Below are 18,459 nucleotides of genomic sequence, written 5' to 3'. Positions count from 1 at the left end.
ATGCAACAGGTGGATCTGGGATTGGCCCATGTGGTTGTTTCTAATTAATGGCCAATCACAGTCCAGCTGGCTCAGACAGAGAGTCTGAGCCACAAACCTTTGTGATCATTCTTTCCTTTTCTATTCTCAGCCAGCATTCTGATGAAATCCTTTCTTCTATTCTCTTAGTATAGTTTTGATATAATATATATCATAAAATAATAAATCAGCCTTGTGAAACATGGAGTCAGATCCTCATCTCTTCCCTCATCCTGGGACCCCTGTGAGCACGGTCACAGTCCCCAAGGCCAGGCAGGGCTTGGGGCTGTCCGAGTGAAGGGTTCTTGGCAGCTCTTGGGGGCGCTGGTGTCACCTCTGTGCAGCCAGGTGAGGTTGGGGAGTCCCCAAATTGTGCCCTAAATGAATGTGCTGTGCGTGAAGGTGGCACCAGCCCTGGGGGAGGGCACTCAGAGCGGCTGTGGTGGCACCAGGAGCTGCTCCTGGAGCTGAGCAACTCCCGTCCCTCCGGACACACAGCCCTGCGAGGACCACGGGCCCCAAAGTGACCAGGTGACACCAGGACCCATCCACGTCACCAAAACGGTGTCCCCAAGCAGAGCCATGAGGGGAGGCAGCTCCGTGCCCGTGCCCAGCAGCCTGCCATCCCCGCTGGTGACAAAGAGGGGACACCCAGGGTCACTGACCTCGCCAGGGCCGGGCTTGGTGGGCGATCCCTGGGAGCCGGAGATGAGGGAGAAGGGGCTCAGGGGGCTGGTGAGGCTGGCAGAGCTCAGGGGGCTGGCAGGGCTGTTGGAGCTGTACGTGCCCGAGGGGCCCAGGGCCACTGCGGAGGAAGGAGATAATTAAAGATAATTAAAGATAATTAAAGGTAGTAATGAAGGTTCTCACCCTGCTGAGCAGGAACCCACTGGGGACACCCCCTGCAGGGCCAGCCCCCCTCACCTCGGTGCTTGGCCGTGTCGGTGCCTCGGGAGGGGTTGTTCTTCCTCAGCCCCTCCATCACGTCCTGGATCCGCCAGATCTCCCTCTGGATCTGCCTGTTGAGCATCTCGTTCTGGATGGGGCAGAGGCAGCGCTCAGAGGGGTCCCAGGGCACCGGTTCCAACCCCAAACCAGGCAGAGCCCGGCCCCAGACCCAGCCCACAGGAGCTGAGCAGGGCTGAACTGCCACATCCAGGGTTTTTTATCCTGCTGGAATCCCTGGATCGGCTCCCAGAGCCCACCAGGGCTGGGGCAGCTGTGGGGACTCTGGGCTGTCCCCCTCGATGGCACCCAGGTGGCCACGGTGGCCAGAGCTGGACGTGAGGGCTGGGCATGGAGAACCCACGGGTGGGGGGACAGGGGGGATTTCATCTCCATGGGGACGCCAGGGGTGGCAGGGGACATGGGTGTCCAGGTTAAAGGTGACAGGTGACACACACACACCTGGATGTCAAGGTTCAGGGGTGACAGGGGACACACACACCTGGGTGTCCAGGTTCGGGGTGACAGGTGACACACACACCTGGATGTCCAGGTTTAGGGATGAGAGGGGGACACACACACCTGGATGTCCAGGTTAAAGGTGACAGGTGACACACACACCTGGATGTCCAGGTTAAGGGGTGGCACAGGGACACACACCCCTGGATGTCCAGGTTTAGGAGTCACACGTGACCCTCTCACCTGGATGTGTCCAGGTTCAGGGGTGACAGGTGACACACACACCTGGATGTCCAGGTTCAGGGGTGACAGGTGACACACACACCTGGATGTCCAGGTTGAGCTGCTCCCAGAGGTCATCGTGCAGGGTGGACACCTCGCTCTCCAGGCTCTCGTACTCGGCCGTGCTGTTTGCCAGGGCCTGAGGGGACAGTGGGGGGATCAGGGGGCTCTTTGTCACCCAGCACAGCCCCCCAAGCTGGGGAGGGGGTGGCAGCAGAGGGGACAAGCTCTGAGGTGCCCGGGGCACAGCAGAGACAGAACCAGGGGCTGAGGTGGCACCTGGAGGGTGCTTTGTCCCCAGCGAGGGACTTTGTCCTCAGGCAGCCAAGGGGAATTCCCTGCTGTTTCCCAGCCAGGAAGGGACAAAAGGGACAAAAGGGACCTGAATCCGCCCGTTACCGTGCTGGCCTGGGACAGCTCCACGCGGATGTTGATGAGCTGGTTCTGCAGCGATTCCTTCTTGTGCAGCAGCTTCTCCGGGTAGGCAGGCTGGCTCCCAAACATCTCCAGCTCCTGGTGTGTCCCCATCAGGGCACTCTCCAGGCTCTCCTGTGGGGACAGACGGAGCCACGAGGTCCTGGCTGCTCAGTAGCACACCAGGAGTCTTCCCCCAGCTCAGAAATGTCCCCAGGCTGCGGCTGCCGCATCCCTGGAAGGGTCCAAAGCCAGGTTGGAGAACCTGGGATAGCGGCCCAAGGGTGGAATGAGAGATTTTCAATGTCCCTTCAAGACAGGGGTGACAGGGGACACTCTGACTTGGATCAAGGGTGGCAGGGGACAAACACACACACCTGGGTGTCCAGGTTCAGGGTGATAGGGGACACACACACCTGGGTGTGCAGGTTCAGGGTGATAGGGGACACACACACCTGGATGTCCAGGTTAAGGGTGACAGGTGACACACACACACCTGGATGTCCAGGTTCAGAGTGACAGGTGACACACACACACCTGGATGTCCAGGTTAAGGGTGACAGGTGACACACACACCTAGATGTCAAGGTTAAGGGTGACAGGTGACACACACACACCTGGATGTCCAGGTTAAGGGTGACAGGGGACACTCACACCTAGATGTCAAGGTTAAGGGTGACAGGTGACACACTCACACCTGGATGTCCAGGTTAAGGGTGACAGGTGACACACACACACCTGGGTGTGCAGGTTCAGAGTGACAGGTGACACACACACCTGGACGTCCAGGTTCAACCCAAACCCTCCCGTGGTGACGTCCCTTCCTCACCACACAGGTGCCACCACCAGGTCCCCATGTGGCCACCTGAGGTGCCACCAGGTACCTTCTCAGCGCGGAGCTGCTGCACCAGCCTCTCCTGCTCCCGCAGCACCTTGTTCTGCTCGCAGAGCTTCCCCAGCAGCTTCTGTGCCAGGGGGGAAGAGAAAGCGGGGAGAGGATGAGAACCCCACTGGGATGCAGCCAGGACTGATGGGATTTTTGGGGATTTATGGCACTGGGGGATGTTTCCAAACTCCTGCTGTCATTGCAGGGACTTGGGGGTGACACGGGACAAACTGGGAGATGGGGCAAGACCAAAACTCAGGGCAAGATTTATCCCTGAGGGGCACCAAGTGACCGGGCTGCAGGGACAGGGGACACAGCGAGGGGACAGGACTGGCTCTTACATCGGTGTCCTGCTCGCTGATCTTGTAGGGGTGCAGGGTGTCCCTGTAGGGCTCCGGGAACGGCGTCACCTGCAAGCGGAGCAAGGGGTGAGCGCAGCCCTCGCCAGGACGCGCAGGGGAGGGGAGGCAGCTCCCAGCCCCCTCTGCCCTCCCTGCGAGCCGGGAGAAGGAGGCAGGAGCCGAGCCCCGGAGCGATGGACGCTCCCCATCAGTCGGGAGTCACCGGCATGAAGCCGCAGCCTCTCCCTGCCCATTCCCAGCGGGAACGGTGCAGGGAAAAGCTCCGCGCAAGGAGTTTGAGGAGCTGCCTCGTGAATCATTAACCACCAGCACCATTCCAGCGGCGGGGAAAAACAAAGGCAGCGAGATTGAGTTGTAATTCCAATTCCACCTCGGCGGAGTGGGAGCGCCGATAAAGCAGCAGCAGGGCCTGTTTACCCCCGCCTGGCTCCTCCGTGAGTCATTTTCCTTTCCTGGAAATCTCAATTACTAATGGGACCTTCGGCAATTAACTGCCTCGAGGAGCCGGAGATGAAAGGCAGCAGATAGGCAGGAGGGGATGGTTATTGCTAGAAAGGGAGAGGGCGCTTTGGAGCCATTGAAAGCTCCGGGATGATGCAAATGGATCCGGATCTGGGAAATGCCCGAGGGGATGGAGGCAGAGCCGGCCGGATCGGGATGAGGCGGCCTCCGGGCAGGGAGCCCGGCCAGCCGGAGGAGCATCCCGGGAGCTCCTGATTCACCCTCCAGCACATCCCTGCTGGCAGCAGATGCAAACAGGCGCCGTTTTTGCTGGAAAATCCCATCCAGGAAGTGCCCAGGGCAGCACAACCCGGGGTGGGTGGCACCGGGCTGGGGGGGGGGGGCTCAAGCCATGTGACATTGCAGGGATGTCCCAGTGCTGGGGACAGAAAGAACCTCCGGGGGCTGTGGGAGGCCGTTCCCTGTCCCTGTTTCAGGAATTATTCCGTTGGTTTAAGAGCTGCATTCCTGTCACCCCACAACTTCTCCTTGAGAAACAAGGACGAGCCAAGCCCTGCGTGTCCGGGGGTCCCCGGGGGCGGCTCCGTCCCCAAGGGTCCCCGGGACAGCTCCGTCCCCAAGAGACCCTCGGGACAGCTCCATCCGAGAGTCCCCGGGGCATCTCCGTCCCCAAGAGTCCCCAAGGGCAGCTCCGTCCCCAAGGGTCCCCAGGGTGGCTCCGTCCCCAAGAGTCCCCGAGGGCAGCTCCGTGCCCACCTCGCGCTGGCAGCACGAGGATTTGCCGGCTTGGGATGGCTCATGGATGGATTAGCAAAGCCTGGGATGGAGCAGCGCCTCCCCCGAGAGCGAGAGCGGGATGTGCCGGATGCCGCGGCCGCTGCGTGAGTGGCGATGGCGGGAGGTGACCCCGGGTGGCAGGAGGTGACCCTGGGTGGCCGCCAGGCACGAGCCATGCGGGGCCCGGTGGCCGGAGCCTTACTTGCATGTAGAGCTGGGCCCTAGGGGAGGAGGTCTCCACCATCCTGTTCACCATAGTGATGAGGGTCTCGCTCTCACTCATCTGCGGCACACAGGGAAGGAAAGGGCACAGGTCAGCGGGGACACGCGCCTGTGCCAGCGGTCACCGGTCCAGGAGCCCTCGGGATGCAAAGTGCCGCCTCCTGAGATGGCCCAGGGGCTCCAGCTGTGGCCTGGCGCTGCTGTCGCTCCTTTTAGTGCCTTTGTTGGGGGGAAAACACGGATAAAACAGAGCCAGCTCGGAGCAGATGGCACAGACGGACACGAGCTCGGACAGGGACGGCAGCGGCGTGGCCCGGCACACAGACGGACACACGGACAGGTCCTGGCACTGCCCCGTGGCTCTGTGCTCAATCAGGGCTGGCACAGCCCTGCTGGGTGCTGGGGAGGTGACTGACAGCTAGAGCTGGGGACAGCAGCGTCCCCTTTTCCAGGTGGCACGGGAATGGCACATCCCTGCTGCCGGGCGTGGTCTGTGCCACTCCACGGGGACAGCACTGTCCCCAAGCAGCGCTGCACAGCTCCCTGGGTGCCAGGTGACAAAGCCACTCAAGTCACCAGCACTGGAGCTCATCCCAGAGCCCCCAGCCCTGAGCAGGACACTCCAGGGAAGCCCTGGGACAGCCAAATCCCAAAGGTGACAACACTTTGTCACCAAAGCGGGGCCCAAGCCCTGCTGGGGCTGCAGCCAGGGAGCCGTGGGCGAGGAAGGAGAGAGCAAACAGAGCAGGAGGATGTTTGAAAAGAGGCCCTGACAGCGTCACTCTGAATTAACCTCTCCAGAGGCCTCTGCGAGAGGAGGAGGAGGAGGAGGAGGAGGAGATGCCAAACCTTTTTAGGGAGCGTTTTAAAGAGCCGTGGAGAGGCTGCGGCGCTGCCGGCGGCTGCGAGGGAGCTTTTATTGCAGCGGGAGCTCCTGGCCCCGCTCCAAGGCGGACACAGATCCCGGCCATGGGGAGATTTGCAGCCAAATGGGATCGTGCCGGGAGCAGCTCCCTCTGTGCCAGCCTGGCTGCAGCTCCTGTGCCCGGCTGAGGCTTCAGACGCTGCCTGGATGCGTCCCTGGGGGCTCTCCTGGCTGGATCCCCCTCCCCACGCTCCTGGGATGGAGTCAGTGCGGATTTCCTCCAAAAATTGCTGTCAGAATCAGGGTTTTCCTCCAAAAACACCATACAAAATCATGGTTTTCCTTCCAAGGTTTTCCTCAGTAAAACTCTAGCAAAAACAGGGTTTTCCTCCAAAAACACCATACCAAAATCATGGTTTTCCTTCCAGGGTTTTCTCTCAAAAAAACCCCTGGCAAAATCAGGGGTTTTCTCCAAAAACCACTGGCAAAATTAAGGTTTCCTCCAGAAACCACTGGCAAAACTAGAGTTTTCCTCCAAAAACTACCATTACTGGCAAATCCAGGATTTCCCTCCAAAACCTCTGGCAAAATCACAGTTTTTCCTCCGAGATTCTGCTCCAAAAACTCCATTCAAAATCAAAGTTTTTCCTACAAGATTTTCCTCCAAAAACCCCATTCGAAATCAAGGTTTTCCTCCAAAACCCACTGGCAAAACCAAGGTTTTCCTCCAAAAACCTCTCCAAAACCACCTGAGCACTGCTGGCTTTTGGTGCCCACCTTCACCAGACCTTTCAGCCCTGAGGGGCCACCACATCGCCACGGCCGTGGTCCCCACTGATCACCCGCCACCCCTGGCACAGGGGACATCCTGGGCAAAGGGTGCCAGCCTTGGGGACATCACAGCCACGCTGGCACCGTGCAGGTGCCCAGCACCAACCTGGGGGGTTCCAGAGCCGCTGCACCCCCTGAGCTCCGGGACAACCCCCAGAAATGCTGGGGATGTGCCCCAAAACCCCCAAAACTCCCCCCAAAAAACCACACAGAGGCACTGCCAGAGGTTGGGGGGACGAATTTTCCGCCGAGCGATGAGCGGGCCTATGGATGCAGAGGATGGAAGAAGCCAAACTAAAAAATAAAGACAACTGGTGCTGCTGGGGTGCTGCTGGGATGCCGGTGAGGATGGATGGATGGCAGGAGGGGACAGGGACACAGGGCACACGGGAGGGGACGAGAAGCAGCCGGTGAGGTGAGGCTGGCAGCCAGCTCCGCCTACCTGCTGGTCCAAATATTCTAGGTTTCTTTGCAACTGAAGGTCTAAAAGTTCATCCTACCAGGAGCCAGCAGGCAAGAAACGAGCAGCAAAACACATAAAAGAAGAAGCAAAGCAGTTAGGGGGGAGCCTATGGAATGGCCCCCGGGCCGGGAATGCTGCCGGGAATGCTGCTGGGAATGTGCCCTGCAGACCCTCGGGCAGCTGATTTCTTATTTGTCTTTTCATTTCTAGGGAGACCCTGCCTCCGGCTGCGGGGATGGATGGGCGGCATGGGTGGGCTGTGGTGAAATTCAGGCTTCTCCCTCCTCTGGCGGTCCCGTCCCAGGGTTTTGGGATCTGTGGGGACCTCCTGGTGTCACCCCCCAGCTCCGGGAGGGGACACGAGGCAGGAGAACAAAGCAGCTGTGGCCAGATGTGAGGAAGCAGAGCGGGAGAGGTTTGGACTCAGCCAGGGACCACCCTGGGGGTCCGAGGGTGTCCCACTGCTACAGAGGGACCTCCCCATGTGGATTCCTGCGGGAATGGCCAGGAGGGAGCGGAGACACCAATGAAAGGCCCAGCTCTGCCCCTGGAGTGCATTGGCTCCTCCTTGACCACCTGAGTGAGGACCCCCCAAACTGCCCCACGTGCCCGGGGTGGGGTCTGTGCCCCCCGTCAGTGTCACCCCCAGGGGACAGCAGGTACGTACCATTTTGTCGTGGATGGTGGGGGACGCCGGGAAGTGGTACGGGTACATCCCGGCCGGGACGGGCCGCCTGTCACCCAGGTAATCGTACTGTGGAGAGAGGGGACCCCCACCCCAAAATCAGGGACACGGGACAGGAGGAGAAAGCACAGGAGAGGGCAGGAGAGGGACTGGGGCATCAGCACTCCCTGCCTGGGAGCACATCTTGGGCTCCCAAAAGTTTTCCTCCAAAAATTACTGGCAAATCTGGGATTTTCCTCCAAACCCCCCTGGCAAAATCAGGGCTTTCCTCCAAGGTTTTCCTCCAAAAACCACTGGCAAAATCATGGTTTTGCTCTAAAAACTCCACATCATTTCCTCTCAAAACATCACATCCCATGGATCCCATGCCATGGGTCCCATCATATCCCATGGATCCCATCCCATTTATCTGATCCCATCTCATGGATCCCATCCCACCCCATGGATCCCATCCCATGGATCCCTTCCCATCCCACGAATCCCATCCCATGGATCCCATCCCACTGATCCAATCCCATCCCATGGATCCCATCCTATCCCATCCCACCCCACAGATCCCATTCCATCCCATGGATCCCATCCCACGGATCCCATCCCATGGATTCCATCCTACCCAACAAACACAACCAGAGAACCTTTCCAGGACACCGACAAGGACCCCAAACCCCCTCTCTGCCCCAATCCACGGGCTCGGTGTCCCTGTGCAGCCAGGCTGTGCACACAGAGGGGACACAGCCACGACACGGCCGCACCCCTGCCCCACCTCCCCGCCCCGCCGGTGCCCACCTTGGGCGAGCTGATGGACCTGCGCATCACGAAGGTGGCGGGGTCGGCGTAAATCTCATCCCCGCGGGGCGGCAGCCGCTCGAAGCGGGCGCTGGGTGAGCGCACGGGCGAGTAAACCCTGGCGCGGCCGTAGGAGCCCTGGCTGGGCGAGCGCGGCACCGAGCGCGAGCGCGGCTGCAGCGACATCCTCCGCAGCGAGCCCGAGGCCGCGTCCACCTCGTCCAGGTAGCTCGGCGGCCTGGAGGGCGCCGGCAGCCACAGCGGGACGTCCTGGCGGCCGAAGGCGGGGTGGAAGGGACCCCCGTTGCGGAAGGAGCGGCGTTTGTCCTCCAGCGCCCACGGGGGGCTGACGCGGTCGAAGGCGGGCATGGAGCAGATGCTGTCGGGGCGCACGCCCGGCGGGTAGTACTGGTACTCCTCGGGGTACTGCGGCGAGTAGGGCGAGTAATAATCGGGCACCCGGCGGGACACGGGGTAAAACCTGGTGGGGCTGGAGAGGGGGAGAGAGAGGTGAGAGCCTGGCTGGCAGTGGGCAGTGCCTGGGCAAGGTGGTGGTGGGCAAGGACAGCAGGAATGCTGGATGGGTGGCATTTGTCCTGCCAGGGGTTCAGTGCTTGTGGAATTCCTCCTGCCAGGGGCTCCGTGCGAGCTTCCCCTCATGGAATTCCTCCTTTCTGGGGTCTCGTGGTGGCCTCCTCTCCTCATATCTCTCCTGCAGGGACACTGAGGTGGCTCCCTTGTCCCAGAGATGCTCTGGTGGCTTCTTGTCCCTGTATCCCTCCTCCGAAGCACCCTGTGGTGGCTTTCCCATCCTGGCCTTCCTCGTCCCAGGGACTCCCCTTTACAACCCACCCCTTTTTGGGATGTCCTACACCCAGCTCCAAGCTGGAACAGGGAGAGAAAGAAAAAAGGAGAGAAAACCGAGATTTTCTAACCCCCAGGAGGCCACAAAACAGACAGGAAGGGGCAGAACATTCCCAGAGGGACCAACCCCAGATCACAGGAGCACCTGGCGCAGCCTCACCTGCGCAGCTCCTCGGTGGGCGCGGTGGCGCGGCGCGAGTTCACCCACTGCTGCAGCTGCGTCATGGAGCTCTTGCGCTGGGCCACCTTCTCTGGGTGGGACCTGGGAGTGACGCCCCGGCGCTGGGCCCCGCTGTCACCGTCACCCGCCGGGGGGAAGGCGGTGCTGCCGGGCCGGCTGGGCGAGGGGTACGGCCACCCGTTGGGTTGTGCCGGCCGCTCGGCGCTCGCCGGCCCCCGCGGCCCCTCGGGGTAGGGACTGCCCGGCTCCGAGGGCGGCTCCTGCCCAACCAGGCCATTGGTTTTGGCCAGAGGATCCTTCTTGCCGTCCGCCCGCTCCGACGGCTTCCGCTCCATCTTCTCCGAGCCACGGCCGTCGCCCTCGCCACGGGTCTTGGTGTCAGGTTCAGCCTTGGGGTGCTCGCGGTGGGCGGCGTTGCAGTGGTGGTGGTGGTGGTGTTTGCTGGGGGGGATGTTCTCTGAGTCCGGCTTCTCGTGCCTGGGGGTGCCGAGACACCACAGAGGGGTCACCAAAGCCTGGCAGTGTCCCTGGGGTGGCCGGCGATGCCCTGTCCCTCCCTGAGCCTTGTGGGCTCACAGCTCCCCCAGCTCCCTTCTCCAGAGTGTCCCTCACGCCCTCAAATGTCCCCAGGCACGGAGGGCACCATGTCCCCAGGAGTGCTGGCACTGGGCACTGACCTCTGGGTCTGCTCTGTCCCTCCCTGAGCCCTGTGGGGTCACCGCTCCCGCAGTTCCCTTCTCCAGAGTGTTTCTTACACCCCCAAATGTCCCCAAGCATGGAGGGCACTGCGTCCCCAGGAGGGCCGGGCAGTGTCGTGGCACTGGGCAAGGACACAAGGACAGCACCATGTCCCCAAGTGGTCTGGGCAGTGTGGTGGCACTGGGCAAGGACAGCACCGTGTCCCCAGGAGGGCTGGGCAGTGTGGTGGCACTGGGCAAGGACACAAGGACAGCACCGTGTCCCCAGGAGATCTGGGCAGCGCTGTGGCACTGGGCAAGGACAGCACCATGTCCCCAGGAGATCCGGGCAGTGCAGTGGCACTGGGCAAGGACACAAGGACAGCACCGTGTCCCCAGGAGGGCTGGGCAGTGCAGTGGCACTGGGCAAGGACACAAGGACAGCACCGTGTCCCCAGGAGATCCGGGCAGCGCTGTGGCACTGACCTCTGGCTCGGCGGGATCTGCACGCGGGCAGCCTCGCCCATGGCCTGGATCCAGGACTCCTGCTCCTCCGTGTTCTCAGCACTGAAGAAGTAGGTGCGGATGCCGGCGTGCTCGGCCTGGGGAGGAGACAGGGACTGCCCGTTACCCGCCGGCAGCTCCTCCACCCAGCACACCGTCACCTGTGGGGGCACAGAACGGGGAGGGAGACACAGACAGGGGGTGAGAGCTCCGCTTCCAGCCTGGCGCCCCATCCCGCTGCTCCAGGGGCTGCCAGCAGTGCTCCTTCCCCTCTGTGTGCGGGGGGAAAGCTCTGCAGGCCCTCCATGGTGGGGTTTTATCCCCCTTGGAGTCACTCACAAGGATTTTTTGGGATCAGCCCCCACCCCCCCAGAGAGGAGCAGCACCCCAATATTGGGGGGCAAAGGGGCCCAGCAAGAGCGGCAGCACCGGAGGAGCATCGTCCATGCAGGGTGAGGGGGAAGGTGGTTTCTCGGCCCAGGAAATATTTTGGGAAGGCTCAGTTTTAATCCAAGGTGTTGGTGCTCATTCTCCGCCCAGAACGTGCTGGAAGGAGCCTTTATTTGAGAGCCTTTCTGCAGCTTCCACCTTCCCCCTGTGGAAAGGGGTGGGGGAAAGCGAGGAGAGAGAAAAGGGAGGAAGCAGAGTTCTCCTGAAAGAATTTCAAGGGTTCAATCTCTTAAAAAAAAAAAAAGAAAAAGAACTAAAACAGAAAAATTAAGTCTGATTAAACCCCTCCCTTGAGTTTCCATCCTCCCCAGAGCATGCAGCCACCGTGCCCAGCTGGGGCCACCTCCTGAGCCCCCCCATGCATTTCTGGAAGCTCTGCAGGCAGAGGAAAATGGGAAATTGAAGGGATCCATCCCTGGGATTAGCAGGAGCGGGGAGCAGAGCGAGCCCGGGGGTCCCTCAGCCTCTGCATGCACCACAAACACAAGAAGGTGGAACACTACCTAGGTGGTGGTGGCTGGGTGCTGGCGTGGTGGTGGCACCAAAAACCCCTCCTGTCCTGGCATCCTCACCCGCCGAGGGAGGAGGAGGAGGAGGAGGAGGAAACACAGACACGGGGTCAGTGGGAGTGGGGTGGGAACCCCCCTGTCCTTCCCTGGACAAAACTGCTCTCCCAAACCCTGGACCTGCAGAGCTTGGGGTGTGGGCAGCAGCTTTGAGAGGTTTTCCCTCATCAGTGCCAGGCAGCAGGGATTTCACAGAACCATGGAATTATTGAGGCTGGAAAATCCCTGTGGGGTCATCGAGTCCCAGCTGTGCCCAATCCCCACCCTGAGCACTCAGTGCCACCTCCAGGTGACACCTCCAGGGATGGGCGCTCCAAACCCCCCTGGGCAGCCCCTTCCAGCCCTTTCCAGGAGGAAATTCCTGCTGGTGTCCAACCTGAGCCTCCCCAGCCCAGCCTGAGGCCGTTCCCTCTGCTCCTGTCCCTGTTCCCTGGGATAAGATCCCAAATCCCCCCGGCTGTCCCCTCCTGGCAGGGAGTTGTGCAGAGCCAGAAATTCCCCCTGAGCCTCCTTTGCTCCAGGCTGAGCCCCTGCCCAGCTCCCTCAGGACTCTCCAAACCCTTCCCTGGACACCCCCAGGTCACAGAAGGTGACACCAGGGTGGGCACAGGCACAGGGCAGACCCCATGCCATCCCTCCCCTCTAAACCCCACTCAGCTGAGCCTAAATTCAGGTTTAAGGGAGGGCAGCTCCACAAATCCCTCCCTTAGACTGGGAAAACTTGGGAATGTCCTGTGGGAAGCCCAGCCCCGGCTCTGGACACGGGGAGGGCACACTGGGGTCAACAAGGGAGTGTCAGACCCGTGACCATGAGCAGCTGGGCTGGGGACGGTGCCCGGTGATGCCAAAGGTGCCCAGTGGTGCCAGAAAGCGCCGGGGAAGCTCAGACCCTGCCAGGGATGGATGTGGGGGAGCAGCAGCCGCTGTCACCTCTCCCTGCTCCCCTCTCCAGCCCCACAGCAGCTGCTGGTGACACCTGCCAGGCAAGCGGCTCAAACGGGGCTGGAATTGGGGACAGCTCCGAGCCCGGCTGTGGGAGCAGCCGCTGGGGGCAGCAGCCATGGACAGGGGAGAGCAGGGCAGGGAGAGGGGTGGGAGCACCCGCAGGGCCCTGCAGGGTGGGTGCTGACCTTGGGGACACTGCTGTGACCCAGACCCAACCCGCGGGGGGGTCACCGCAGCGTGCTCCATGCCCCGTCACCGAGAAAGCCACCAGAGCAGCGGGGACCCTGCCAGCATCGCCAGTGCCACCGCGGTGCCGCGCCAGCGCCACGCTGTCCCCTGCCAGCCCCGGCAGGGGCACTGACCTTGAACGTGTGCTTCCTGCTGATGTTGTCCGAGGGCTGCACGGCGGCCACGCGGAAGCTGAGCAGGGGGATGCTGCCCAGGATGTTCTCCTCCTTCTCGTCTGGGGAGGGGGCAAATCCTGGGGTTACACCCATGGAGGGACCCCCGGCGCAGCCCCCTCCCCGTGCCCCGGCTCCATCCCACCTGTGGGATCGGCTCCCTGCCTGTTGCTGCTCCCGCAGCTGTGCCAGGCTCACAAACAACCTCCTCAATTATTGATGCGAGCCCGGGAGCTGCCAGGGAGGCGGGGAAAACTCGGGATTAACCCCTGGGCGCGGCAAACACCGGGAAAAACAGGGTGGAGCGCGGAAAGAGCCTGGGGACTTTGTGCTGGTGGCCCTGGGGCACGCCGGGGGTGGCCGCGGGCTCCGGGGGTGGCCGTACCTTTGTAGTAGAAGAGGCAGCGATCCACCAGCACAAACCAGCGCTTGTTCCACTGCTTCACCCCCGAGCTGGCCTAAGGGAGAGGGGCGGTGAGAGGGGGGTTCCCGGGGCTCTGCGGGGCCGGGAGGGGCGGCACGGGGGGGTACCTGCTTGTAGAGCCACCCGCTCTTGGTGACAGCGGCGTTGGGGTTCCTCTTCATGGAGTTGGAGCGCTTCCCGAAGGCGATGCCCTTGCGGGATGAGCGCGGAGCCTGCGTGGGGTGGGAGGAGATGCTCAGTGCCCGGGCTGGGCTCCCTGAGTCCCTGTCTGAGCTGGTGACAGCCGTGCCACACCTCCCCGGGCACTCACCCGGCCTCCGGGGCGCTCCGGGGGCACCTCGGCCACCATGGCGTGGTTGGGGGGCTCGCTGGGGACGGTGGCCGGCCGCTTGCTGCCCGCCTTGCTGGACATGTCCGAGCTGTGTCTGTGACATGGGAGAGGGGGATCAGCGGGTCTGTGCTCCTGCACCCTGCTGGGGTCGTCCTCACAGCGTTCCCAGCCCTCCCTGGCTCCCGCAGCCCAGCCCAGCCCAGCCCAGCCTTCCCTGGCTCCCCCAGTGTTCCAACCCTCCCTGGCTCCCCCAGTGTTCCCAGCCCTCCCTGGCTCCCCCAGTGTTCCCAGCCCAGCCCTCCCTGGCTCCCCCAGTGTTCCCAACCCTCCCTGGCTCCCCCAGTGTTCCAATCCTCCCTGGCTCCCCCAGTGTTCCCAACCCTCCCTGGTTCCCCCAGTGTTCCAATCCTCCCTGGTTCCCCCAGTGTTCCCAGCCCTCCCTGGCTCCCCCAGTGTTCCCAGCCCTTCCTGGCTCATCCAGCCCAGCCCTCCCTGGCTCCCCCAGCCCAAGGGGATTGGGACCAGACCTACTTTGGCAAGTCAAGCCTTGAGGTGTCCTCGGGGGCCTGTCCCGTCACTGGGTGCAGGAAGGTGTTCCGCCTTTCATTGTGGCTGTGGGGACAGCAATGGGTGGGTGTTAGGAGTCCCCGTGTCCCTCACATTGTCCCTGTGTCACCCACAAAGTCCCTTTGGCACCACGTTTGCTGCTCTGTTGGTTCCATGACAACACCGGGGTTGGCACCAGGGCTGGCATCCCCTGCCCTGCCCTGAGCACCCCACTAATCCCAGATTTAGGATCGTTCACAGCATCATGGAATGGTTTAGATTGGAAAGGCCTCCAGGATCACTGAGCTCAGCCATTTACCCAGCACCAAACGTGTCCCCAAGTGCCACATCCACTGCATGGGACACTCCCAGGGCTGGCAAGCAGAGCCCAAGCCCCCTTGGCTGCCCCCTCCTGTCAGGGAGAGCCACAAGGTCCCTCCTGAGCCTCCTTTTCTCCAGGCTGAGCCCCTTCCCCAACTCCCTCAGCCACTCCAGCCCTTCCCCAGCTCTGTCCCCTTCCCTGGGCACGCAAAGATTTCATTCAAGTGCCAAAATCGGGGCTGTGGTGGCCGCGCCACCCCTCCTGCTGCTGTCACATCCCAGCTGTCACCACTGGCCACACTCACAAGTCACTGCAGCAGCAGCAGCCATGGCCCATCCAGGGCTGTGCCTGCAGCCATGTCCCCAATGTCACCTCCTCCCCTGGCTGCTCTCGGAGCCATTTCCAAAGCACCTCGAAGCTTTGAATGGGGTCACCTGGGCATGGGGACTGGGCCCCAAACACCAGCCTAGAACCCTTCAGACCTCAAACACCACCCCAGAGTCCCTCAGACCCTCAAAACCACCTCAGGACCCCTCAGACCCCAAACACCACCCCAGGACCCCTCAGACCCTAAAAACCACCCCAGGACCCCTCAGACCCCAAACTCCAGCCCAGGATTCCCAACACAAGCTGTTCTGCCTCCCGGGCACTGGGTGCAGCTGAAGGGATCCCTGGCAGTGCCAGCAGCGGTGTCACAGGGCTGTCCCAGGCTCAGCTGGCACCTTGTGCCACATCCCTGCCCTGTCCCACAGAGATGGCACTGCCAGGCACCCCAGACCCCCCTCCCATGCTGCTTCCTGGGGTGCTCAGGGGGAAAGGATGAGGTTCAGAGCTCCGTCCCAGGGATTTCACACCTGATCCCATCCCCTCCTTCCCAAACTCGCCGGGCACCGGGACACGGAGCCACCCCTGTGCCAGCAGCCCCAGCACGCCACCCACTCCTCCTGCCAGTCAGCAAAATGGGGGAAGTTTGAGCAAAAAAACGCTGCTGCCAAGACCATGCCATGCCATGCCATGCCACCCACCTGGCTCTGGAGCCATTCACCACTGACACCCCAAAAATTGCTGCTGCTGCCTTGCAGCCCCCACCCCTGCCAGGCTCTTGATCCCCTCTGGAGGCACCTTTAAAACCCGGGGGATGTGCGTGCACCCCATAATTGGGGGGGGTTCGCTCTCCAGACCCCCCCCGTGCCCTCCTGGCTGGAGCAGAGCCGCCCTCAGTGCCCGGCCCGCGCTCCAGCCCGGCCCGGGCGGTTCTGCCCCAGGGCTGGAGCTGCTCCCGGCGCGGCTTTGCCCGCGGCGGTGCCTTCGGAGGGGTTCAAATGCCGGGAACTGGGGCAGGTCCCATCCCCGCAGTGACGCCGGCGTGCGGGGAGGGTGCAGTGCTGAGAGAGCAGCACCCCGAAAGCGCCAGGCGTGGGAAGTGGGCACTGCCAGCACCCACCACCCCCACACTGGGTGTCCCCCAATCCCTGCAGGTCCCTGAACCCCACGCTGGGTGTCCCCCAATCCCTTCAGGTCCCTGAACCCCACACTGGGTGTCCCCCAATCCCTGCAGGTCCCTGAACCCCACGCTGGGTGTCCCCCAATCCCTGCAGGTCCCTGAACCCCACGCTGGGTGTCCCCCAATCCCTGCAAGTCCCTGAACCCCACACTGGGAGTCCCCCAATCCCTGTAGGTCCCTGAACCCCACACTGGGTGTCCCCCCAATCCCTGCAGGTCCCTGAACCCCACACTGGGTGTCCCCCCAATCCCTGCAGGTCCCCGAACTCTCCCTGCGGGCGGGACACCCCCATTTCGCAGCCCCCCTCGGCTCCTGCTGGCACCCACCGCGCTGCCTCCCCCCACCCCAAAGCTGCCCGCGCCCCCAGCCCCCGGGAGGAGCCGAAAGCTCCGGAAAGCAGCGCCCGGCGGCCGCTCCCGGGGCTGCCCCCGCTCCCGAACCTCGCCAGTGCCCATCGCCTCCCAGCACTGCAATGCAGCAGCCACTGCCCGGATCCACTGCCCGGGCCGGGGGTCCCGCCCCGCCGCTTCCCCGCGGGTCCCCCCGGGCCCCCCCAGCCCCCCGCGGGCTCCTACCTCACCCTCCGGTCCGCCCGGAACTTCAGCATGGTCCCGGGGGCCCGCCCGGCTCAGCGCCCGCTCCCGGCTCCGGGCATGGCACCGCTGCCACCACCGCGCTGCCCGCGGACAGCGGGGACAGCGGGGCGGCCCCGCGGGGCAGGGGGACGCGGGCGGCGGGCGAGGGCTCTGCCCGTGCTCTGCCAGCCGTGCCAGCCGCCCCGAGCCGGTGGCATTGGCGGTGCCGCTGGCGGCGGAGCTCGGGGGGCTCCGGGAGGGCTCCGGTGGCTCCGGTAGCGGCGGGGCTGGGCGGCCCCGGTGTGCGGCAGGCGGCGGGGAAGGCGACAGCGGGGACAAACAGCTCCGCAGAGGAGAGGCGAAGGGCAGCGCGGCACAGCCGCCTCCCCCAGCCCAGGTGCGGAGCCGGGGAGATGCTGGTGGCAGGGGAAGGGCGACACGAGCGGCTCGGGGGGGTTCGGGGGGCTCAGAGGGGTTGGTGAGGGGCTCCCGGCCCCCCCCCCAGCCCGGCAGGGCAGCGGGAAGGACGGGTGTCACAGCAAGGGAAGCAGCCGCGCTGAGCTGAGCTCTGCCGCTGCCCTGGATTCAGCGGCTGCGTCCCTTCCCCCTGCTTGTGTCCCCAAAGCATCCCCGGGTGTGTCACCCTCCTCCTCCTCGCGGCTGTTCCTTCCCCAGGGGGCACCGGGAGGAAATCCCGGGGGCCACGATGGAGACAAGCACCAAACCGGGGTGGGGGGGACAGACCCCGCAGGGCATCAGCACCCCCCAAAAAACGCCGGGGAGACCTTGGGAACGGGCAAGAGCGGGATTTGGGGTGAGCCATGCTCTGCCTGGACTTCGGGGAGAGAATGCAAAGCCCTCAAGGCGGGCAGGAAGATCCTTGGGCAGGAGGGAGGGAAGGGATGGGGCTGACACGGCCAGGAAAGCTCCAAAGAAGGAAGCGCAGCACGGGGAGGCCGCTGGGCTCCCTCCTGCCACGGCCCTGCTCCCGAAAATCCCGGAGCGCCCTGGGGCACTGCCCAGCACCGCATCTTCCTCCCAAAAATCCGAATTGTGCCCCTTTGGGGTGAGCTCAGGGCCAGGGACCAGCCCAGGGGTGGCACCAGAGGTCCCAGCCCATCCCAGAATGTGCCAACGCTGCAGCACCGACAAAACTGAATCCAAACTGAACTGAACACAAACTGAACTGAACACAAACTAAACACAAACTGAACAAAACACAAACTGAACTAAACACTAAACTAAACACAAACTGAGCCAAATCCAGACCGAGCTAAATCCAAACTGAACCAAATCCAAACTGAAACAAAAACAGACCAAAACAAATTCAAACCCAAACCAGATCCAGACCAAACCAGTTCCAAACAGAATGAAATCCAAACCGAAACCAAATCCAAACTGAACCAAATCCCAACCTAAATCAAATCCCAACCCAAACCAAACCCAGACCAAACCAAACCCAAAACAAACCTGAAACAAATCCAAACAAAACCAAACCCAGACCAAACCAAACCTAGACCAAACCAATTCCAGACTAAGCCAAATCCAAATCAAACCCAAACTCGAACCAAATCCAAACTCAAACACATCCCAAACCAAATCCAAACTGAACCAAATCCAAACTGAACCAAATCCAAACTGAACTGAACCCAAACCCAAACCAAACCAAATCCCAACTGAATCCAAACCAAAGCAAATCCAAACAAAGCCAA

At 62.4% G+C, this 18,459-nt stretch overlaps 1 protein-coding gene across 11 annotated transcripts in view; it reads right to left on the bottom strand.

Annotated features, from left to right (window-relative positions):
* Positions 1–18,459, bottom strand: part of PLEKHA6 (pleckstrin homology domain containing A6) — a 50,124-nt gene that overhangs the window by 7,247 nt on the left and 24,418 nt on the right. For 3 of the 11 annotated variants that reach the window (XM_036398251.2, XM_036398249.2, XM_036398256.2), the window contains exons 1-17: positions 14,332–14,403; positions 13,780–13,894; positions 13,577–13,681; positions 13,431–13,503; positions 13,007–13,107; positions 10,666–10,844; positions 9,482–9,979; positions 8,458–8,947; positions 7,654–7,740; positions 6,966–7,019; positions 4,808–4,888; positions 3,346–3,414; positions 3,003–3,083; positions 2,104–2,253; positions 1,748–1,843; positions 943–1,054; positions 684–823 (exon numbers count right to left, since the gene is read on the bottom strand). In XM_036398251.2, coding sequence (XP_036254144.1) covers positions 684–823; positions 943–1,054; positions 1,748–1,843; positions 2,104–2,253; positions 3,003–3,083; positions 3,346–3,414; positions 4,808–4,888; positions 6,966–7,019; positions 7,654–7,740; positions 8,458–8,947; positions 9,482–9,979; positions 10,666–10,844; positions 13,007–13,107; positions 13,431–13,503; positions 13,577–13,681; positions 13,780–13,881 — 2,418 coding nt within the window. In that variant the 5' untranslated portion in view covers positions 13,882–13,894; positions 14,332–14,403. Of the gene's footprint in view, positions 1–683; positions 824–942; positions 1,055–1,747; positions 1,844–2,103; positions 2,254–3,002; positions 3,084–3,345; positions 3,415–4,807; positions 4,889–6,965; positions 7,020–7,653; positions 7,741–8,457; positions 8,948–9,481; positions 9,980–10,665; positions 10,845–11,636; positions 11,688–13,006; positions 13,108–13,430; positions 13,504–13,576; positions 13,682–13,779; positions 13,895–14,331; positions 14,413–18,459 lie in introns of those variants that run through there. The other 8 variants (XM_036398252.2, XM_036398259.2, XM_036398255.2 and 5 more) reach the window with 6 other exon arrangements.

Source organism: Molothrus ater, chromosome 25, assembly GCF_012460135.2.
Source record: "Molothrus ater isolate BHLD 08-10-18 breed brown headed cowbird chromosome 25, BPBGC_Mater_1.1, whole genome shotgun sequence".
Lineage (NCBI taxonomy): Eukaryota > Metazoa > Chordata > Aves > Passeriformes > Icteridae > Molothrus > Molothrus ater.
Note: the sequence above shows the minus strand (reverse complement) of the source record. Positions and strands in the feature narration are given on the sequence as shown.